Here is a 23,188-nt window from a genome sequence, read left to right as displayed (position 1 = left end):
AAAAAACCCGATACATAAACTAGAAAAAGAAATCCTGCACACTATCCCAACTTGCCAAAAATATCAAAATATATTTGGCAGCGTGTCAGTCCCATGACCTTCATCAGGCATTTACATTTTACCTTAATGCTGCTTTACAATGTGGTCAAGTTAAACCCTCAAAACTTTGTGCAAAACACTGAAAAAAGTGTTTTGAGTTTGTTTTTATGAAGACCATAAATTATAAATATTTACTTTAGATGTATTTTAAATTAGTCTATATATTTTAAATTATATATTAAATAATTATGTCATGTCTACAGATCTATTTATTTATGCAAAACTTATTAGTAGTATTAAATGTAATGGTTCAATATTAAATTATTTTTTTTTAATGCTTTGATATTAATATTATTATTTTAAAGAGGACAAAAACACCCAGTGAATGAGGCTGGTGTTTGCTTGTAACCTTGACTGCAGAGCAGTATGTGGTGTCATCATTATAGAAGATGTGAGAAGAGATTTGACAGTCGTTTACTGTCATCTCTTACAGGGTGACAGTTGGGACAGTCAAGGATGGGAGCTCGGCATTTAATTGTGAAAGACGGCACATCTCAAGATGCTGCTTGTCTATATGAGTGTCCTCAAATGAACTGCTTTAAAATAAGCTTGAAATTAACCCATGTGGAGTGCACATCCATGATGGGAGAAATTTATAAGACAAAGTGAAATTATATGTGAAGGAAAGAGATAGGAGGGGAACGGATGGGAGGGTCTGAGAGAAAAGAGGAAAGAGGGTAAGAAAGTGCTGAAACACATCAGATATATTCAGAGAGGGTAAGTGAGGATGTGTTGCAAGGGTAAGAGCACTGTTATAAACCTGCTAGAGCAGAAGAAAATGGAAAAAGTGGAGCAGAATGACATCATAAAGCATTATGCAGATGACATCCACAGAGAAGAAAGAATGTAAAGACTGAAAACCAGTTTTGGGGAACATTTCTTTGAAATAGTAGTTTGAAAAGGTACAAGCAACTGTAGTAGTGAATTAAAATTTTAAAACCTAAGAATGTCTTATTGATTAGTTATCTAGTTGCCAGCAACTTACTGTCGACTGCATTTAAGCTCATTCTGTTGGAATCTTATAACATGTCTGATGTAAACACCAAAGACTATAGAATAACACAAGACGCGTCACTCGTATTGTTTTGAATGGGAGAAAGTATGACGCGCAATATGGCGGAATAAGTCCCGCCTTCTAAATAAGAGCCAACCGGCGATTGGTAAAGTCATCGCGTCACTTCAGCGGCCGTTAGAATCACCGGTTTCTATAGAAACAGTCTCTTCGGAGGCGCGCGTTTAGGTCTGCGCTCGCACATTAGCTTGATCCAGCCTGAAAAATACAGGTTTTTTTTGTCATGATTCGAGCGTTTAGAAACTTAATTTATGAGCCAGTTGTTGTTAGATTTCATTGGTGATTTCAAATATGAAATTTAATTGTAAGGTTGCCAAACAGTTTTGGAGAATTTGATGTTTCCCCATTCAAAGAGATTGCATGATGCCCAGGATGCCCAAGAGGCGTTTCAAAGATGGCCGCCGAGTGAAATGACTTGTCTTAAAGGGACTTTGTAAACACTCCAAAGCCAGCCTATTTATACAGGGATTCCTTAAGAATGATTGGTCAACTAAACAGGGTTCAGGCAGCCCACTGACTAGTCAGTTTTGAAAAGTTCAAAAGTTTGTGGTTGGCAAGTTTTTTTTGTTTGTTTGTTTGTTTGTTTTTACACTTTATTTTAGTGTCATTGTTACGTTACATGTAGTTACTACAGTAATAATTAGAAATTATGCATAATTACATGCAATTAACCCTATAGTAAGTTCATGCAGTTAATTATTATTACTCAGTATTTAAATGTGTAATTACACTGTAATACTGACACCTTAAAATAAAGTGTAACCGCAATTTCTTATGCTCACCAAAGCTGCATTTATTTGATCAGAAATACTTTAAAAGCTGAAATATTGTAAAATATTATTAAAATAACTCTTATCTATTTGAATATATTTAAAAATGTAATTTATTCCTGTGATGGCAAAGCTGAATTATAAGGCTGTCATTACTTCAGTCTTCAGTGCCACATGATCCTTCTGAAATCATTCTTATTTGCTGCTCAAGTAACATTTTATCACAGTTGAAAAGTTGAGATGTTATATTGTGCAAACTGTGATATACTTTCAGGATTTTTTGATAAATAGAAAGTTCAAAAGAACAGTACTTACGTTTTTGTTTAGTTTTTTGTAACGATGTAAATTTTTACTGTCACTTTTGAACAATTTAATGTATACTTACTGAATAAAATATTAAATTCTTACTGCCCCGAAGCTTTTAAAGAGTAGTATTTTACTTATTTATGAATGTATTGTATTTTCCCATCTTTTTTCTTTATACTTTTCAGTTTGCTTTAAAGTTACTTTGAAGCATTAGTTTAAAATTCATGTAAGCCGCTCTCAGACCCTTGAAACGAGTCCAGTGTGAAAATGCCCTCATTTTCTTCCTCTCTCTCAACAGTGGGATCTCAAGACAGTCTCCTTGAAATCACTTTCCGTGCTAACGTGCCCCCGGTCCTATGCGACCCCACCACCCCAAGACCAGAGGACGCCATCCTTCCTCAACTCAACGATGGGACACCGCTCTCCCTGCCGCTGGGCAGTCCAATAGGTAGGGACCAGTGCTTGATCAAGTTTGAGTGTTTCCGCTTTCTCCCCGGACCACCCCAACAGGACGAGAGCCCTGACACGCCATCCCAAGACGTCTCGCCCTCATCACGAGATGAGATTTTGAGTAGCCTCGAGCTGCTAAAGTTTCGCGAGTCAGGAATCGCGTCTGAGTATGAGTCAAACACAGATGAGAGTGATGAAAGCTGGGGACAGCAGGACGAGAGCACCCTGCGTCTACTCAATGTGCTTAACAAACACGGCCCCTCTGACTGCTTGGAGGACGAAATTGCTGTTTAATGTGATTTTGTGCACATGGCTTAGAAAACACTGCTTGATGTTCTGCTTAAACGGTTCAAAGTCAATGAATGTCAAAATTGTCAAACCATCTACTGCTCTTTGTACTGCTGATGATTCTGGGAGACCAAGGTGACTTCAACCATTTGGTGGCTGTTTTGTTTGTTACCTTTTGTGTAAAATATTGAAGAGCAAACAGTCCCAAAGCATAGTAAATGCTGTTGTCTTCATTTTGAAGTTTAGGGACACACATCAGATGTCTGAATGGAACGTTTACACAATCAGCGATTCTAGTGGCAGTATTGTTGGTCATAATGGCCTACTTCCAAACAATTCAGTTACAAGTGGGACATACAGTAAGATTCACTCTAATTTGAATTAATTGAAGAATGTTTTCTTGCCACTAAAAGTTGACATTCTGTATATAAATTGGAGCAGTGCATAATGCATAATATGAATAAGATAGATCATTTTGACATGTTTTTCAGTAAGTTTAATTAGTTAATTCATTTGGTATCATGAACTAACAACTAATGCTTTTCATTATTTTCGGAATTATTAATATACATTTGACATTTCAACATTGATGTCATGAATTTAATTAAAGTACCCCTATTATGCCATTTTTAAGGTTCCTAATATTATTTCGGGTCAAAATACACTTTCGTTTTCTCATAATATACATTTAATATCACCTCATTTCTCAGAGATTCTTAAACAATTTATTTGAAGCAGTTCTGAGATTCAGTCTCTCTAAACCCCTCATTTCCGTGAGCCTACTCGGTTCTGATTGGTCAGATGGCCCAGTCTCTTGTGATTGGTCTAACGCGTACAGTGTTTGTCGTAAATGAAACGCCCATTGCCATAACTGAATTACAGCTCCGGAGGCTTATCAGTTCCAAAGACTATAGATATAGAAAAATGGTTCACTCCTATTAGTTATGAATGGGAGAAACTGCAATGCGCAATATAGCGAAATATATCCCACCTTCTAAATAAAAGATCCAATCGCTGATCGGTAAAGTCATTGCTTCACTGCAGCTGCCATTAGAAGCGTTAGACTCGTGCTTAGGACTGCACTTTGGCTAGTCTAGCCTGAAAAATACGCTTTTTTAATGCTATTTGAGCACAAGAAACAACATTTATGGGACAGTTCATGTCAAATTTTGTTGCTGATATGAAATATGTTATTTAATTGTGAGTTCGCCAAGCAGTTTTTGAGAGTTCAGGATTCCCCCATTCAAAAAGATAGGACTTGGTCTTGGATGCCCGGAGGCGTATGTGGGTGTCTGTTCATTCGGCAAATATGGCCACCGTATGAACAGACTTTCTTTGAAAGGGACATTCAGTTCTCAGGAGAATGTATACAATGTATGGACAGAAAAGATGGAATCAGTTTAATTATCAATTCGAGCCTGAGTCCGACGATAAAACTCAATTGTAAGCGCGACTGGAGCAGGACGTTTCTCAGTGTCAACTTAGTGGTATGTTATAAGACATTAATCAACATATTTTTAGACAATAGTGGACCCACAGCTGATTAGCAGAACCACAATGGTTAGCCGGAGACCTACAGCTGCACTGAGTGTACACAACATAACATACAAAACTATGTATTTTGAACAATCGAAAGAAAATATAAAAATCAATTATTAATCATACTTACAGGTTGTGATTCAGAGGAGCAAGTTGGTCCAAATAAACCGACGCATCTTTTAAGAGCAAGCGTTTTGCGAATCCCGCGTTGAACTACAAGATTTGAGAAGCAGTCGTCAATAAAATGACGGGAACACAACAAAAGTTTTGGATTGTACTGCTGTGGTATTGTTGAAAAAATGCATTTTAACCACTGATTCTTAGCAGCCTCGTCATTCGGAAATGAAAATAAAACACATTTACTTTCACTGCATAAAACACAGCGTCTTCCCGACATGGTGTTAACCACACGAAAAAGCTACAGCGTTTGAGGGTGGGTCAAATTGTTCATAAAACATTGTCGAGCATTAGGCAAATGTGTTACCTAGTGATGTGTACCCATCATGAAAGTGGGATTCGAATTCCCGATGACTCATTTAGGCGGTTCTTTTGACAATAACTTTATTTATTGTGCACTTTCCGCTTTACAACTTTGCAGATGGTTTACATTCACAGGCAGCTACATTACACATTGCATGAAAGGTAATATTAAAAAAAAAAACGCATAATTGGGGCACTTTAACAAAGAGTAATATATATATATATAATTTTTTTAAGAATAATATTTGAATGGTTTATATATAAATTAACAAGTTTAACATTATTCTAAAATCGTAACATTTTATATCTCTGCATGTGGCAAGTGACAAATCTAGAAAAGTTAAATCTCTCCCAGAAGGTGGATCATGTCAGACATCACATTGATACTCTTTTGCATAAATTTCTAAACTTTGTTGCATCCCTGAAAACTCCCATCTTCCAATCGCCATCATTGGCGAATCGCTGTACGTGTGTTGACGTTCCTTTAGAGCCCACAAAGCAATTGCTGGTTATTCACAAATAACTACAATCTATATGAAATTAAATTTAGAACAAATTTTATACATCAGCCTGTGATATTCTCTATATCTATAACATCAGTTGTACAGTTGCAGGTTTGTTTCTGGGCAGTATTAGGCATGTATGCACTGATATCCTCAGCCACTTAGATCACCTTTCATCAGAAGTGCTCAGAAAAAAGACAATTACCCAGCAACATCTGTTTCAGCATGCACAACAGAACAGACTCTTAATTGAATGACTGCGGACTGAGGACGCTAAGCTAATTATACCCTAAGGGTAACGAGGCGTCTAAACCGGTCAGATCTTTACCAACAAGAACCCCAATTAATGTGTCAGAATTTTCACAACCCACATCTTTTGTTCATTATTTTCATACTCAGAAGAGCTTGTCGTGTCTGACTGCCTCACGTATGAATTTTTGTACACATTTGCTTTCTTGCATTCAGTTTCTTCTGTGCTTCTAAAAAGTGATATTTCAATGTCTTACCTGTACCTCTCTGATAAACTACTCGCCTCTTTAACCTCTGTTTCTATTTTCCTGTTTTTCCCTCTCCCTCTCTCTATTTCTCTCTGTGTGCCCAGTGTCATTTAGAGCCAGACAAGTGCACACGATTAGCTTGGTAATAATAGGGTGGTAAGCAAGTCTTCCCACACATACAGGACATTGAAAGCATTTCTGTTGTTGGTTTAGTCTTAAATGTCTGTATTTTCCTTGATTTATGCACTATGCAATATCTTTTTTCTTTAAACAAAACAAAAGTTATTTACCATCTTTAAATCTCCCTTAGGCTTGTAACGAAATCTTCCCACAGATTCTTCGTTGCATCTCTGATGAGGGATTCATGACCAGTCGTGTTGTCTCGCAGCAGGTCTGGAGGCCAAGACCCAGCTGTGAGCTGTGGTCTAAATCTGAACACAAGAAGACTGGTGTTTTTTTTTTTTTGTTTTGTTTTTTTTTTTCTGATTTCTCCTCCTTCAAGGACACAGTACATTTGTATTAGTTGTGTTTGCTTAAGGCGCCAGCATCACAACATTACATTACTGTTATACACAAGTTAGGGATTTGAGTCAAAATAAGTATAATTAATGCATAAATCATCCCACATAATTTTTGTTATGGGCATGATTGATAACTTAAATCATGCAGCTTTTTGAGGAGAAGTGTGCAGTTACTTTTCTCACCAGTCGGATGATTTTTGCAAGGTGAACAATAAAATATCCCATAGAATTACATTAAAGTCTATATTTCATAATATCAATGCTCGTTGCCCGTCACTTGGAATGGGCGCACAGCCTTTACACGTCGATTGTAGTCTGATAAATGTCTATAGATGCTGGTTGAAGCTGATTTATCTACAATACACTTTAATTTTCTAGGTCTCGTTGTCTAGCTTTGCAAAAACCAAACTGGCTTGATTTTTGTCAAACTAAAGCTTTTTTACATTACCTTTTTTTTGAAAAATGTAATGTAAAAATTTTTGAATTCACCTTATTTTCTAAATGCATGTTATTGAGCTTGTGAACAAATCATCCATGCATATTTTCCTTTTTTCAGAGTGTCTTTTTACACTAAGTGCAAATATTTACACTAGCTCCACCCACCAATGTCAGGTTGGGCCACTCAAGTTTAAAAAAACGTGCAAAATTCAACTGACTTTTACCATGATCGACAACGGTTTGAATCCGCCTTTTGCCGTGCTCGCTCTTCTCAATTTTCCCATCACATCAGAAAGGCATTTATTTTCAATAAAAATGAAAATAATGTGGAAATTAACTGCCTAACGAGTGTTTGATAATATTAAAAGTATTTGTGTAGGGTTAGGGGAAGGTGTAAGGTTTTTATTCTCTCAATAAGGAAGCATTTATTTAATAATTTTAATAAATATAGTAATTTTCACTCAGATATTAGTGGTGTAAATAGCATCTATCGGTATTTTCACTTAGTGTAAATAGCATCTATTTCTATTTGCAAATAGCTGCTGCCGCATTTTTTTTTTTTTTTTTTTTTTGAAATTTAATCAAAATATCATTTTCTAACTCTTTTTTTTTTGGTGACGTATGCCACCTTACAATGGCTGCCGCTTACGCATGTCTGCTAAGTCCAAAAGACTGTAGGGTGTCCCATTTGTCCATTGCAGAAGGGTGCTCGTGAGCGCCCTCTTTGCAGTTGATATGCGCACTCGATTCACATTTTTGCCCAGTTCGCACTGAAGTGAGCTCCGCAGCAGACTTCTACCAGACAGTCAAAGCGCCGTTACGTCACAAAAGTGTGGGCTCAGAGGAAGATCGCTAGGGCTTAGGGTGCCATTTGGGACAGGGCCTGCAAGTGCACATTCAGCTGATCGTCCTCCATTTAATCAACAACTTATTGATGGTATAGATTTTTAATTTGATTAAATTTAAAAAAAAAAAAAATGATAGTCTGTTCACTCAATGTGTGTCACAATATGAAAAAAGGTCTGTTGCTGCTTCAGTTTCATTGAGCACATTTACATGCACACTGATACACTGATACACTCCCAAAAATCAGCATCTTGAAATAACTTGTTTTCCCGGTTTATATGTAAACCTTAACTAATAGCCCTACAACATAAGTAAACTTCGCTTACAAGACTTAAATCAGGTTATTTCCCGGTAGTGAGGTCAAAACATGATCATTCGTGTATCTGACTCAGAGTATTTCATATGCTATGTCGGCTGTGATGTTAAATAAAGCATTAAAATATTCCAACATGTCAGCAGGAAATTTATGCACTCATATATTATACTCTCATGCAGTTACAGAAGCAGCATTTTGACTAAACACTTCGGCTACATGAGATGAGAGCACATTTTCATCATTTTTTGAGTCAAGAAAGAGTCTGAATTTGTGATAAATATTTCCTTGAAAGACTTGATGTGCTTAAATCTGCAGTAAGGATGCTTTCCTGTCACATTTCACACATGCGCACTTCAGTAAGCCGGCAGAACGCAGCTTAATGTGTTAAAAATCAGAGTAAGGTGCAAAAATGATCAGTTTAAGCTTAAGCCATTTATGGCCTTACTCTGATAAAGGAAAACAGGTTAACGTGTTTACATGACCAAATGCATTGTCGACTTATTAAGCATATTTGGGTTAAGAACGTGTATGTAAACGTGTTCACTGTGACTTTAAAGTTTGTGTGAGCGCATTTATAGAACCTTAGTGTTGGGCTCTTTTGATTTGAAAAATAATTTGCTTAGATCTACCCACAAAGCTCTAGCAACTCCATAGAAATGCTATGGAAAGCATTTAAAACACAAACAAATTGGCAGTACATTTTTACACGAGCATACTCTACTAAAAGTCTTTTATTTGATACTGATGCCTGAGGAAACATTGCTAATTATTTCATATTAATTATTTTTGCCATTGATCTTGTCCTTGAATCCTAGCCACTCTTAAGTGTTTGAGGGAAAGAAAAAAAAAGAGTCAATGATTATTCTACACAAAACAGCTTTTGGTGTCATGAATAATAAACCATAACTTGTCCCTCCTGTAGGTTTTCAAAGTATATGACTCATTTCAAAGCTGTTAAAAACGAGCTCTATCATTTTTAAGAGCCTTGCAGTTGACACCGTGTGACTGTGTAACCGTTCATTCAATGTTAGTCATTGTCATTGAATGTTCAGGGAGTTGAATTAAGTTGAATTACTGGTTCAAGGTTCTTTAGCTTTTAAAAATGGTTATACAAATTGCCATCACAGCCACCTCTAAGTGTACACTTTAAGTTAAACGTGAATATTACAGTTGATTGACTTTCCTAGTTAAGCTGAGGTCCAGTCGTTCTGCGATTCCAAGAATCGCTGGCACACAAATGGAACCACTTCGGATGCCATATGCAAGCACAGCTGCTTCAAGAAATAGAAATAACCACTAAAATGTGTGGAGCTCACAAAACCAGCAAGTGCAGAGAACACCATCTGAATCGCTGTGTAATTTAACGGATGCTCTGGAGCATCGCTGTCTCATCTTTGCACGCTCAGGGAAACGAGCGGCTGTCGGATTGATCCTTCTCCCTGCGGCGTAATTGAAATTGCATAACAATATCACATCTCATTTTAGTACAGCTGCCGCTTCTGAGAGAAGCTGTTAAAAACTTGGGGCCTCTGAATTAGGCGCTCAAGCCCGGGCCAACCTGCTCACTTTGTAGAGGAGGCTTTTGAGAACATTCTTTCTCCTGAAGTTTGCACGCTACTTTGGTTTAAAGTGTTCAGCTACATCTATTGTAGAGACTGTAAACCTTTTAGGCTTCGAAAATTAGACATTAAGACCTACAAGGATACTCAAGGAGATGTGAAATGAGAAGTTCGGGGTCTATTTCTATTGTCGTTGCGCTTGGCTGGAAAAAAATCCTTTGTGTTATAAAGTGAACTCCAATGCAGATCAGTTGATTTGAACCTATTTATGCCCAAGAAGGGTGACGCACCATGAAATTAAAACTGCCCTTTAAAAAAATGAATTAATTAGCTATATTTCACAGAATGCACTGTTACACGCCTTTAGTCCAATCTGGTTCCAATGATTTAATCAAAGACGCATGAGCATCGATCAAGTGGATAAGCTGTCATTATCTTGCATCACCGTCATTATCTTGCATTGCATTCATGATACTGCTTGACATTGATGTGGCAGAGTCTTTGATTAATTATTGATCTGAGATTTGAAGTCAAAAGAAAATGGGGGCATTGTCTTCCATTATGCTCAGTGTTTTGTTTTGTTTTTCTCTCCAGCAGCATAACGTTGCCATAATATCATCCCCACATCTATATTTTATGTGTTCAGCGCTGTTTTTGCTCTCACCTTAATTTTAACACTGTTCTGACTTAGTTTGAGATTTATCGTCTTTCAAAAATAAATTTTTTGCCAATTCATTTTTTAAAGTGCTGGTGTAGCTTCCAGCACCCTATTTAACATACAGCACAAATAGTTATTGACCAGAAGGGTTGTCATGCCATTTATGGTTTTTGGTGGGGCTGCTTTTGTTGCCCTTTTGAGGTTTTATTAATTTATTTCCTTTCTACCCTTATATGCGCTACAGTATATCTACAGTACCAAGGAGACTAGTCAGCCAGCAGTGCTGTTCAACAGAGATAAAGGTAATGGATAGTCCTAACAGTGCAGTTTACTTGTGGAGTTCTCTGCCCTTTTCATTAAGGAGTCCTGAGATTGATGCTTTTATTCTGGACTGCTGCACCATTATAGTGCTCCACCTCGTTTGTGTTAATGATGGAGTTGATAACAGGGAGTCAGATGGTTCAAATGCATTCAGACCCTCTGATCATGTGTTATCCAGGGATAACTTGTTTTCCCCATCCCCCTGCCCTTGTGTTTAAAGATTCATGTTAGAAAGGGGGTTCAAATGAAATATTGATGTTTCACCCATCTTCTGCTGACCTGAACATCTGCTAGGTCAACCAAGTTGAAGATAATGGGTTAAAATGCTTTATTTATTGCTATATTCCCCAAGTGTTGGAGATGGTAGTGTTTTGGCTTGGGGTCTAAATATATTTGCTCTTTGCTCATTAGTTAATTTTTGATTCTTTACTAAATGATGCAGTTCATCATGAAATATAAAATCTGGTCAATTTTTGGTTTCATTATTTTTGTATGGTTCATAAATGCAGGGGTCTTGATCGTCAGGGTTCCCCTGGTAATGGAAAACCTAGAAATATGTCTTCAGGCCTGTAGAAGTCATGGAAATAAAAAATTAAACAAATAATAAATTGATAATAAATCAAATTAATAATGCATGTATGAAATATATTCTGCAAATTTAGAAAGTACAATTTTAATAAAAAATGTATTGTATTGTATTATATCATAATGGATAGATAGATAGATAGATAGATAGATAGATAGATAGATAGATAGATAGATAGATAGATAGATAGATAGATAGATAGATAGATAGATAGATAGATAGATAGATAGATAGATAGATAGATAGATAGATAGATAGATAGATAGATAGATAGATAGATAGATAATTTCCTTTTATAAAAGATATCAGTAACATTGTATATTAAATAGCATGTTTTTAAAGCAAGACTTAAATTTATAAAGGCTTAATATTATAAACTAAAATATATAATCTGTTAAAAACATTAAAATGAAAATTATTAGTCTCCCTGCAGTCAAAAATACCATCCCTTAAAATCACCAAAATTACATAATTAAGTTTTTCCTGTGGGAAAAAAAAAACAAAAAAAACAACTCATGCCTTAAAATAGCTTGAATGTAACTTGCTCGCACAAGCTCAGATATCCACTTGGTCAGCTTCCTGAGGTAAACGCTGCACAATGGTATTTTACAAAGTCGGACACATACCAGTACTTGATATGATTAGCCTTTTGCTTGTTATCAAACAGCTAATAATGTGTTGCTAATGTTACACATACCATGTTCCCGTTTGTGAGTCAGGCAGCTTCTAACAATCAGTATCCTTAGAAACGCTTTGAACACTTTAGAACGTCAGTGGAGAAAAGCATATAGTTCATCATAACATCATAATATACATCATATACATAATTCACCCGCTATATAGCTTATTGTACCCGATTTTTCATATCAACAGAAAAATATACTGAGAAAACCTTCTCTTGAGACTCCCCTGCTTCAGATCAGTCATAGTTAATGATATGCTAAAGCTCGCCGGCACGTTGACATGATTGGTTACAAGTTTGTAATGTCAGAAACACCAGAGATTTCAAACCACATTTTTGAAACTGAGTTTAGAAAGTTTGCAGTCACTGCAAGTTTAAAGAGAAAATACTTGGCAATGCTGTTGACTTATGAATTAAAATTAAAGCATATTTAAAAACACCACATAGACATATAAACCACTTAAAAAAACTTGATTTTCACCATAAAATCCTTATGTACTAAACTTGAATGACTGGATATATCATAGGAATTAATTGGTCAAATAGAGTGGGAACCATGTACCATGCAGCGTGTGCATGTGTGGGCTGGACACCCTTTGGTCCAGAGGTTTCCTGCTGGGACACATCAGGAGCTCATAAACCAGCCCAGAATAGCAGCGTGTCAGACACCCTCCTAGCATTTGCTACTGCGGTGGAGCCTCACTGAGGTATTTTAAACTGCTGCCGCGAGCTACACGATAATGCCCGGCCCTGTGGAGAAGGATCAAAACCGATGATCACTGCTCCACGCTCTAATTTGAAAGCTGATGATTTGCTATACATCTTTTTCTCATTCTCACCCAAAATCACTCAATCTCAGACCCATACTTGTGATTTACATCATCATAAAGTCTTATTTTGCACTTATTCTGGCTAAGAACTACCCACTTAGGACTAGACTGTCTGAATAATATGTAACCAACCAACCACAGATTGCGGTTTGGGGATAGATAAATCTGAAATGGATGATAGCAGATGATATGGAACTTTTTAAACATGATTTTAAATTCTCTAAAGTTGCTTTGCAATCAGTCTAATTGAAGCTTTCGATTTTCATGTGTTTTCCAGTTTTGTGTGCAATATGCATCAGACAGTCCGTGAAGAAACCGTGGGCAGTCCGTTGGCCTCCTGAGGCTGATACTACACAAACATAGTAGAACTAGTCTGGGTATTGTAACATTACCAGATGAAATAACATGTCAGCCGTTAAAGGGGATATTAAATGATCTCTTTCAGATGTTAGATGGCTTCATGATACACTCATATGAAACCACAAACAAGTGGCTACTTTTCTCCTGCTCATTTCTCTCCAGAGTTCATCATAGCAGCATGTTGTGCTTGTTTAAGCCTCATAGTAAAATTGACAGATTACGCCATTATTCTGCGAATTACTTCAACTGATCTTGTTACCCAGTGGTGTACCTGGAAAAGAAAGGCAGACCCAACACAAATGGCAAGTTGTGGGTTTTTTGTTGTCAATTTATTTATTTTTTTCCTGATTTCCATGACAACAACATGCTGTTTTTGGCACACAAACTTCCCTCATTCATCTGTTTGCCTTGCCTGCAGAGCCAAGACATTGTCAGCATCAAAATAACTTCCCTTTGTCAAATATTTGTGAAGAAAAGCCTCTCTAGTCTCGTTTGTGGCCCCGTGTTTGTCGTCAACGAGAGACTGTCACCAGCTAATGAGAATTCTTACTCCTCCATGAGCAAGTGTTGAAACTGTTTGCGTTTAACAAGCTGGAAATAACTATGCCACATCAAATGCCATCAAGAGTTTCTTGAAATCACATTTGATTAGAGCCAGCCTAATATACAGCTTTTATTGTAAACGGCTTTGAATGGCCTAAATTGAGGCTGAGTTTGAAGTGGAACACCAAGTCAGGGCTGCTTTTGTTGGCAAATTGCTGTTTCTATCTTTCCATCTTTATCACTGTCAGTCTCCCTCTCTTCGGTCACCTTTTAAAAGGTAAAAGTTCATTTTTTTTTATATTGTGATGTAAAAATGTTTCACGTTTGAGTATTAATATACTGTTTATTAAGAATGTCTGTGTAGATGCAAACAATGAATCATGCTTTCTTTGTCACTTTGTATGCTAACCATGAAATAATGCTTCTGAGGTAAGAAACATGACCTGTTGTGATCTCCCCAAATGCTTTTATTTCCTTATGATGGGCATTTTCTGCCTATGTTGGTATCATTGTGGTCTTTTTTTATTTGTTTGTTTGTTTGCATGCATGAATTTGTACATTGATATATAAACTGCTTCACCACTGCATGAAATTAGGAATGCGCAATATATCGGTATCATATCGTTTAAATGTATTAGTTTTTGTTTTTTTAATTGGTATCTGTTTCTATTGTTAATATATTTCAAGCAACATTGGATATTTAATTGTGCATGTTTTTACATTTATATTACATCTGCCATCACCTAATGCTCATTTGTAAATTAATTTCACTGTAATTATTAGCAAATCTCAGAATGAGTATTTTTGGTGGTGCCTAAATCCATTTGTACCATTTAGAATGATTTACAAGATCATTAATAATTGTAAATAATAATAGAGAAATGATTCATCCAGAATTATATAAACCCAATATAGACCCAATATTGAGATGGTTGAACAAATTGGTTGAATGAACACCGTCCTGCAGTGTTGCACTTTGAGTTTTAAACAGTCATGCATTTAAGTCTGTACAAAAGCTACTGAAGACACAGCTCACCTTTAAATGGTACTTTAAATTCAGTAAAGATCCCCAGAGCCTCACTTTGTCTGAAAACCATTTTGTTGTTTTGTTCTTTAGTGGACCAAAGCATGTTTGAGAACTGCAATGCAGCGGAACAGCCAAAGCTGTACTTTCGTCCAGCAAGCAGCACCGTGAGTCCAGCAGGCTCCACAGACACATCTGCCCTGGCAGGATCAAAGACAGGAGGCAGCCAGCATCTAAAAAACGCCCTGAACTTGGGCAAAGCCATGGGTGCGAAGGTAAACGACTTGCTCCGCCGAAAAGATCCCAACAGCCTTGGAGACATTGGAGTCACAGAGGTGAATAAGAACGTGGAGCCAGTTTGGTCCAGCCTGACTGAGATGAGCCACAGTACAGCAAAAAACAGGTAAAGATTTCACTCTCGCAGCTGCAAACAGCACTGACCTCAATACGGCATTATATCCAATTGACTTCATGTGTAAGAATAAAAATGCTAGGAAGTTGTCAGCCGCAGCACTTGCTTTTGACATTTAAGGACAATAGTGCTTCTACAGAGATGGGTTCAAGGCTGGACTGCGTAATGTCCCGATCTGATACTTCCTTTTCACTATCCTGTCTAATAAATGTCAAATAAACAAGGGAGTAAACAAAATATTCCTCTAAACGTGGGTTGATTGTTGATCTGGTTCCAGCACACTTTCATCCACTGAATGAATGTATTCACATTCACATCTCTTTCAGCAGTGATTGTAAAAATAGAAAAAAAAAAATGTCTTTGAAGACTGTTATTATATGAGAACTCCATGAGTTAACGCTGAGATTTGACTGACATCTCTTTGAGGGAAGAAAGGTTTTTATGCAGGCAGGCACAGCAACTGTATCCACCATCATTATCAGCAGCCTTCAAGGGAATGTACATGTGTCTATTTGAGTCATGGTGTATGTGTTGCATCAGGCAAACTTTGACTTGTGTCAAGGGTTTGGTTTAATTGGCTGAAATCTTACCAGTTGTGTAACATCTAGTATACACATTCCTTCCAGCTTTTTTATTATACTGTATCTGCTTGTAAATTTTATGGAAAAAAATGCATTTATGTTCATAATTGGTAGTGCTTGCTAAGACAATTGTTGAAAGACATTACAAGGGCTAATACATGGTTAGTGCTTTAAACAAATGGCAACTTTTAATGCTAGGCATTTTTCACCATTCATGTAACAGACATGAATGATGTTAAAATGAATTGAAAAAAAAGTCCCACAGACTTTGACTCTCATTAACAATCATATCAACAAACCTAGTGCAAATTCCAGTGTCATAAAATAATAAATGAAATAATGCATTTACAAGAAACCAACTTCTTATCATAAATAGTAAGGCTATTATTGCATTGATATGCAACATTATTGAGGGAATTGTGCAGTTATCATGGGAGATTTATGGGAAGTTCACTGTTACATAGACAAGAATTTGACTAAATGACTATGAGTGTCTCACATGAATTGAGAGGACCATGACATCATTGCATCTAATGTTCTTGTCCATGGACCAATATATCAACATATTTATTGTGCTCTATCTATCATTCAAACGCTTGGGTGAATAATTCATTTATTTATTTTGTTTTTAAACAAGTCTCTTATACTCAACAATCAAAAAATACAGTAAAAATTAAAATAACTTTTTTATTTGAATATATTTTAAAATGTAATGAATTTTCAAAAAATGGCAAAAATGAATTTTCAGCAGCCTTTAATCCAGGTGATCAAGAAACATTCTTATCAATGTTGATTTTTTTTTTTTCTTTCTTTTTTTCTGTGATGTGTATTTTTCCAGGATTCTTTGTTGAAGATGGTTTAAAGAACAGCATTTATATGAAATAGATATATTTTTTATATTTCAGACAAAAATAAAATAAAAAACTTCTGACTTCTTTTAATTGGTAGTGTCTATGTATGGGACATTTAAAAAGTTAAAGTAAAATACATTTATTTATTCATTAATTAATTTACATTTTTAATTTTTTTCAGTAAGACTGTTTTGCAGCAAGCTTGATCTTTGCTATTAAATTGACCTTTTATTAAGATTTATTCAAATGAAGTGTACTCTTGTTGGAGCTCGCGCTTGCCTTAAACAGTGCCTAAACAAAGTTCACACAGCTAATATAACCCTCAAATGGATCTTTACAAAGTGTTCGTCATGCATACCTCATGCGTCGGATTATGTGAGTATTGTATACTGTTATATTGTTTACATTTGATTCTGAATGAATTTGAGGCTGTGCTCCGTGGCTAGCGGCTAATGCTACACTGTTGGAGAGATTTATAAAGAAAGTTGTGTTTATGAATTATACAGACTGCAAGTGTTAAAAAATTAAAATAGCGACGGCTCCTGTCTCCGTGAATACAGTAAGAAACGATGGTAACTTTAATCACATTTAACAGCACATTAGCAACATGCTAACGAAACATTTAGAAAGACAATTCACAAATATCACTAAAAATATCATGTTATCATGGATCATGTCAGTTATTATTGCTCCATCTGCCATTTTTCGCTATTGTTCTTGCTTGCTTACCTAGTCTGATTCAGCTCTGCACTTGTGTAATTTCATAATGTTGGGAACATGGGCTGGCATATGCAAATATTGGGGGCATACACCCCGACTGTTACGTAACAGTCAGTGTTATGTTGAGATTCGCCTGTTCTTTTGAGGTCTTTTAAACAAATGAGATTTATATAAGGAGGAGGAAACAATGGAGTTTGAGACTCACTGTATGTCATTTCCATGTACTGAACTCTTGTTATTTAACTATGCCAAGATAAATTCAATTTTTCATTTGAGGGCACCTTTAAAGAGATTATTCTAATATCCATAACCATTTGGAAGTCTGCACATATAAGGAATGGGTGGTATCTCTCAGTTCGGCATCTTGGAATTGTCAATTTATTTGCATTCCTCATCTGTCAATCTGTAAGCTCCTCCCTGAGGGGGGATAGCAATGCTCAGAAGCTAGACCTGTATAACTTTCTGACAAAGTCAAGACACAGTTGCAAGAGTACATAGTACAAGGTGTCTGAGAGCATTTCTTTAATTGACGAAGATCAAAAAGCTTTCTGTTGGCTGAGGTCAACATGTGATCCACTTGACTATTCCATCTCAAGTCATTCTGTAATTACAGATGGAAATGATGTAATCTTACAAATCTTTTTTTATTTTTTAGTAGTATCATTTTGGACAACCATGCGAGAGAGTTAAATAAATTCAGACCACATATTTGCTCTGATCTTTCCTTGTCGTTCTGTCTTGCATGATCACATTGTGTCTTTGCTTTTTCTTTCTCTCACACAGTCACATTTCTCTGGACTCCTTCCCTCGGCTAGATCCCCCACCTCCCACTGGTAAAAAGCGTCTCCCACGTGCTCTGAAGACCACCCAGGACATGATGATATCCTCTGACCCCGTGGTAGCATCCCCAGAATCCTCTTTCGTCTCCTCACCTGAAAAGAACTCCAAAGATAAAGCCGAGATTAAGCCTGGACCGAGCCTTGAAGAATCCGGCCTTGAGAAACCTTCAGAACCCGGCGACCGTGTCGTCAGCCAGATGGAGAATAAGCCCGGATTAGAACTAAAAAACGAGCCCACAGCAGTGGTGACGCATGAGAAAAATTCGGAGGAGGTCGATCAGTCACAGCGGCTTCTTTCTGTTCCAGATCTCATTCACAAAGACAATCTGGACCCAAAGAAACTGGCCAACTCGGAAACTAGAATGGCCTCCACCCCGTGTCCAGGGAAAGGGGGCTGCCGCATCAGCGTCACTGAGGGGGAATTGTTGGGGAACGGCACTGTGGATTACCGAACCCTCAACTTGGAGAACGAAGAATCCCACCCTGACCTGCTGTCATTTGAATAACACATTTGCCCCTCCAGATCATTGATTCTCCAGGCTTCCACAATGACAAAAGAGAGGCCAAAGTGGCTTGAATCAGTCATTTAGACTGATTTCATTCTACATTTCAGATTTTTCCTTTATAGCAAAGTACCACTGATTGTACTTAGTTATTTCATAGATATAATTATCCAAATGATGAAAATCACTATAGTTTTTTTTTTTAATCGTAGCACCATAATTCTTTGAAAGATTGTATTTGTGGACCTGTAATCAAAAAACCATGATGAATCAATTAACAGAAACCAAAGTCAATACTACACTGCAAAAAAAAAAAGTTTTTAAAGTATTCCAGTCAAATATTCCAGTAAAATTGACTGATAAATTTACTTGAAAAGCAACTCTGCATAAGATATTAAGACTTCTTCTCATTATATCTTAAATATTAGTGTATTTTTCACTTAAAGGATTAGTTAACTTTAAAATGAAAATTATGCCATGATTTACTTACCCTTAAGCCATCCAAGTATGTCCTAGCCATGTATATGACTTTCTTCTTTCAGACAAATACAATCAGTGTTACATTAAAGGGATAGTTCACCCAAAAATTTGATGTTTATCAGCTTACCCCCAGTGCATCCAAGATGAAGGTGAGCCGCAGGGTTTCATTTGGATTTGTCTAAGCAAGGTTTATGCACTCTTATAGATGAAGTTCCCATCTACTGCAATTATTTGAATGACAGAGGGCAGCGGTTGCAGTTAAAAATCATCATTTGTGATCGACTGAAGAAAAAATGTCACCTACATCTTGGATGCGCTGGGGGTAAGCAGATAAACATCAAATTTTCATTTTTGGTTGAACTATCCCTTTAATAATCCCCCTGATGCTCCCAAGCTTTATAATTGCAGTCTATGGAAACTACCTGTTTGAAACTCAAAAAAGTGCATCCATCCATCATAAACGTACTCCACACGGCTCCGGGGGTCTTCTGAAGTGAAGCGATGTGTTTGTTTAAGAAAAATATCCATATTTAACAAGTTATAAAGTAAAATATCTAGCTTCCGCCAGACCGCCTTCCTTATTCAACTTAAGAAAAAGGTGTAACACCTCTCGCAGTTCAAAACGCTTATGCTACGTCCTACGCCTTCCGTATTTAACTTACGAAACAAGCGTATTTTCCTAACTGTCTTTTTTCCTAAGTTGAATACGGAAGGCAGTCTGACGGAAGCTAGTTATTTTACTTCGATAATAATACTAAATGTTTCTTAAGCACCAAATCAGCATATTAGAATGATTTCTATAGGATAACTATAGTGACACTGAAGACTGGAGTGTGATGCTGAAAATTTACCTTTGCGATCACAGGAATGAATTACATTTTAAAATGTATTAAGATAAAAAAAAAAACAGTATGTTTCTGTTTTTGATCAAATAAATGCAGCCTTGGTGAGCATGAGACTTCCTTCAAAAAAGTCTTACCAACTGCAAAATTTTGAACAATAGTGTACATTCTTGAAAATAAGTCTTATGTAGTGTTGTAAAATTTGTCTCCAAAAAGTGTCTTCTTTGAAGAGTTATTCAATATTTTTACTGGAAAATTAGACAAAAATACTCATTAAGAATAGATTTTTTTTTTTTTTGCAGTGGTACTGTAATACCTCCAAAGCTGTCTTTTGCCGTTTTATAAGTGGGCAGCATTTCATGTCTTATATATGTTTTTGTTTGCCTCCTATGAATTTTACAGGCTTTATAGATGCTAGTGTTGTGTTTTATGAGCACATCTCTGACCTTGTGCTCAATGTCATAATCACATGGCCTTGGGTCGGTCTATGAAGCATTATGCACCTAACGGTATAGCAGCATGTACTGCTTCCGTGTTGTTTTTGACACTATATGACCTCTAGAGCAACTTTCACATTCTCAGAGAGAAAGTCTAAGGTCCTACCTTTGTAAGAAGCATCATAGCGATGATCGTCAAGGTGCTGATGGCTCGAGGAATGTCAGTAATGAGGCTGTCAACATGAAGGTATGCAGAAGGGTTCTGAAATTCCCTGGAATGCCATAACTCAACACTAATCTCGATCTTCCTCGTCCTCTTGTTTATGTAGACAGCCCGACTCCCATGACATTCTCTCAGGCCTGGTCTTTATTCCACACAATGGCTCCTCTGGAGAGATTTTGGGCTGTTCCATTGCTAACAATGCCGCTATTTACGCTCTCATTATTTATAGAGATATACTGTTAGCCTGCATATATGTACAGATGTACTGAGATGTCGATTGTAGCTCAAAGCTGCAAGATCTTGGCATAATATAGCTGTTATGCATCATGAAAGATGGTTGGAAGATGTGAGTTATCATGTATGTATTGGCATCATAGCATTAAACCTCTATGCGCTTTATGAATGTTTTTCCATACCACGTTTTGGTTACGCTACCATTTCCATATGTGCAATCATGCATAATAACTCAAAAGTATAAACACTAAATGAGAATTCAGAGTGGAGCAAGTTCATGTAGATACATTTGCAGGTTATGAGTTAATATGGACCACTTGTACTGTGTTACTGGATCGTTAAATATGAAGTCAAAGTATTTTATGAAAAGCCTTTATAACTTCTATGTATAATTGCTGGCAAAACAACAGCTGAATGAATGAATGAATGAATGAAATAAAAGGATATTTATCTTATTGTATTAGCTTTTTTAGACATTGTTTAGAATTGAAAAGATTCTTGATGGGAACTTAACATGATGGGAATGTTACTAATTTTTCTGTGATGATTTATGTATTTTAATTTCAAGTCAAAGTGGTCGCATCATTGTCACAGTTTGTTTGAATGAAGAAAAATGAATGTTGAAGGAAAAACGCATGTATATGAAGGCTTTATGAGTGCACTGAAATGTATTTTGAGAAGCTGGGTATATTAAAGTGATTTCCCATTATACAAACTGTCTATTTATGACACAGTTTGTGTCTGGGTGTTGTTATTTTCAGGAAATGGATTTTATGCAACTTGCTTTTCATTCAAGGCAATTTATAGAAGAGAATTTACTGGGTCTGCGCCACTGGAAATTAATGTAACTGCAATAAAGCAGGACTATGATTGCAGTGCCTACATGAAACTAAAAGTGCAAGCTTTTGTTTATCAGCACTAATTCTTAACCATGAGTCTACCATCACCCCAAATCCAGACAAAACCATATTTCAATCCACCCTACCAACCATGTTCAACCAGGGGCAAGGCCAGATATGTTCAAGTGGGTGGGACTATCCAATTGAGGCTTTTTATTGACATTTTCAAATGCAACTCCACAAACATGCAAATCTTACTATTAGGTCCTTACATAGTATATTGTGGGTGGGGTTAACTGAAACTGACAAATCATATTAAAGGGTTAGTTCACCCAAAAATGAAAATTCTGTCATTAACTACTCTACCCTCATGTCGTTCCACACACATAAGACATTCGTTCATCTTCAGAACACAAATTAAGATATTTTAGTTGAAATCCGATGGCTCCGTGAGGCCTTCATAGGGAGCAATGACACTTCCTCTCTCAAGATCCATAAAGGTACTAAAAACATATTTAAATCAGTTCATGTGAGTACAGTGGTTCAATATTAATATTAATAAAAGCGACAAGAATATTTTTGGAGCGGCAAAAAAAAAGATAAAGACCAAAATAAAGACTTATTTAGTGATGGCCGATTTCAAAATACTGCTTCAGAAAGCATTGGAGCACAAATGAATCAGTGTAGCAATCCGAATCATGATTCGACACACTGATTCATTTGTGCTCCGATGCTTCATGAAGCTGTGTTTTGAAATCGGCCATCACTAAATAAGTTATTTTGTTTTTTTGGTGCACCAAAAATATTCTCGTCGCTTTATAATAATATTGAACCACTGTACTCACATCACTGATTTAAATATGTTTTTAGTACCTTTATGGATCTTGAGAGAGGAAGTGTCATTGCTCCCTATGGAGGCCTCACGGAGCCATCGGATTTCAACTAAAATATCTTAATTTGTGTTCTGAAGATGAACAAAGGTCTTACAAGTGTGGAACGGCATGAGGGGGAGTAATAAATGACAGAATTTTCATTTTTGGGTGAACTAACCCTTTAAACTTCATTCTGACAAGCATATGGCATGCACCTATAGGAAGATGGGAAACTAGGAGCCTGCAATTTACCATCGCATTTAATCATTCTTTGAATATATAAAGTTATAGTGTGATAAGACATAATAATTGTTTATAAAGTTATTTCATGATCTATTTGGAAAATGACCAACTTCTGCTTGGGTGGGCCACGATTCAACCCCACCTGTAGCTTCGCCACTTTGGCCAACTCAAGAAATATTTTGTAGATTCACGCACAAGGACATTGCAGAGCATTTTCAGATCACCGCAATATAGTCTACTTTTTTTTTATTTGTCCTCAGCTCACAAGAATGTGCCATTTTCAAACACTTTAAAGTTTAATTTTAAAAAGTGTGGTTGTCTCCAGAGTCACTCCATAAACCGTAAAATATAATATATTGAATTCTAGTTTTAGACTGAATTCTGGTGCTGTTTACAGTTTTATCTTCCATTCAGCCTTTGTTGA

At 36.5% G+C, this 23,188-nt stretch overlaps 1 protein-coding gene across 2 annotated transcripts in view; it reads left to right on the top strand.

Annotated features, from left to right (window-relative positions):
- The window catches only part of nos1apa (nitric oxide synthase 1 (neuronal) adaptor protein a), a 129,535-nt gene extending 107,483 nt beyond the window's left edge, over nucleotides 1–22,052 (top strand). The window contains exons 10-12 of one of the 2 annotated variants that reach the window (XM_067373645.1): nucleotides 2,546–2,695; nucleotides 14,782–15,091; nucleotides 18,036–22,052. In XM_067373645.1, the coding sequence (XP_067229746.1) occupies nucleotides 2,546–2,695; nucleotides 14,782–15,091; nucleotides 18,036–18,597 (1,022 nt within the window). In that variant the 3' untranslated portion in view covers nucleotides 18,598–22,052. Of the gene's footprint in view, nucleotides 1–2,545; nucleotides 3,610–14,781; nucleotides 15,092–18,035 lie in introns of those variants that run through there. The other variant, XM_067373646.1, reaches the window with a different exon arrangement.
- The last annotated feature ends 1,136 nt before the right edge of the window (nucleotides 22,053–23,188 follow it).

This window comes from Chanodichthys erythropterus, chromosome 21 (genome assembly GCF_024489055.1).
Source record: "Chanodichthys erythropterus isolate Z2021 chromosome 21, ASM2448905v1, whole genome shotgun sequence".
In the NCBI taxonomy this organism is placed as follows: domain Eukaryota; kingdom Metazoa; phylum Chordata; class Actinopteri; order Cypriniformes; family Xenocyprididae; genus Chanodichthys; species Chanodichthys erythropterus.
The sequence above is the reverse complement of the archived record's forward strand: the minus strand, read 5'-3'. Positions and strand labels throughout refer to the sequence as shown.